Source organism: Crocuta crocuta, unplaced genomic scaffold (genome assembly GCF_008692635.1).
Source record: "Crocuta crocuta isolate KB4526 unplaced genomic scaffold, BGI_CrCroc_1.0 scaffold273, whole genome shotgun sequence".
Classification (NCBI taxonomy): Eukaryota; Metazoa; Chordata; class Mammalia; order Carnivora; family Hyaenidae; genus Crocuta; species Crocuta crocuta.
In genome coordinates, this window is record NW_027529425.1 from 3,030,071 (window position 1) to 3,030,869 (window position 799).

General features: G+C 54.0%; 1 protein-coding gene across 3 annotated transcripts in view; it reads right to left on the minus strand.

The window, feature by feature from the left end:
- The window catches only part of DAGLB (diacylglycerol lipase beta), a 33,574-nt gene that overhangs the window by 22,578 nt on the left and 10,197 nt on the right, over window positions 1–799 (minus strand). For 2 of the 3 annotated variants that reach the window (XM_077758735.1, XM_077758732.1), the window contains exon 4: window positions 107–365. The exons of the other annotated variant lie outside the window; for it this stretch is intronic. In XM_077758735.1, the coding sequence (XP_077614861.1) occupies window positions 107–365 (259 nt within the window). The remainder of the gene's footprint in view (window positions 1–106; window positions 366–799) is intronic. 3 annotated transcript variants of the gene reach the window in all.

Here is a 799-nt window from a genome sequence, read left to right on the forward strand (position 1 = left end):
AAGAGCTATTTCGCATCAACAGGGGGTGGGCTCCAAACACAGAGGGCTCGTTCCCAGAGGAGACATTTACTCGGGAGAGGAGACGACGCGGACCCCTTCAGCTTACTGAAAAGTAGGTTGAGAAAAGCTCTGCCGTACTCGAAAAAGCAACCCGAGTATGGTCGTCTTTCCCGATGCAGCAGCACAGCAACTTGACCCTGGTCTCCCACACGCTGGCAGCTGCCGTCCTGAGGCCGTTAAGTAGCTGGCTCGACTCGGGACTATCCAGGTGGCCGGGGCCAGCGGAAGAGTATGGGGCCATCTTCCCCCCCAGCGGGTCAAAGACGATGATAATGGTAACCACAGTGGAGACGATGATGATCCAGCTGCAAAGCATGGACAGAAGGTGTTGACCGTGGGCCCCACATCCAGATGTTCCAGCNGCTCTTCATTTGTATCTGTACAGCTGAGGCTCTAGTTGCCAGGGAAGGTGCAGATCTCCCAGAACCAGGCTGAGGTGAGCGACTGGTTCTTTCTAAGTTCTTCATGCACCCGTGGGCTGACCCAGGCCCCACAAAAATCAGAGCCTTAAAAGTAAAGACCACAAAGGGGGCACCTGGGTGGCTCAGTTTGGCTGAGCGTTGGACTCTTGATTTCGGCTCAAGTCATGGTATCATGGCTCAGGACATGCTTGAGATTCTCTCTCCCTCTGCCCCTCCCTGGCCTGCAGCTCGTGCACGCGTGCACGCATGCACGCGCTCTCATGCTCTCGCTCTCTCTCAATCCTCTTTCTCAAAAAAAAAAAAAAAAAAAAAAAAAA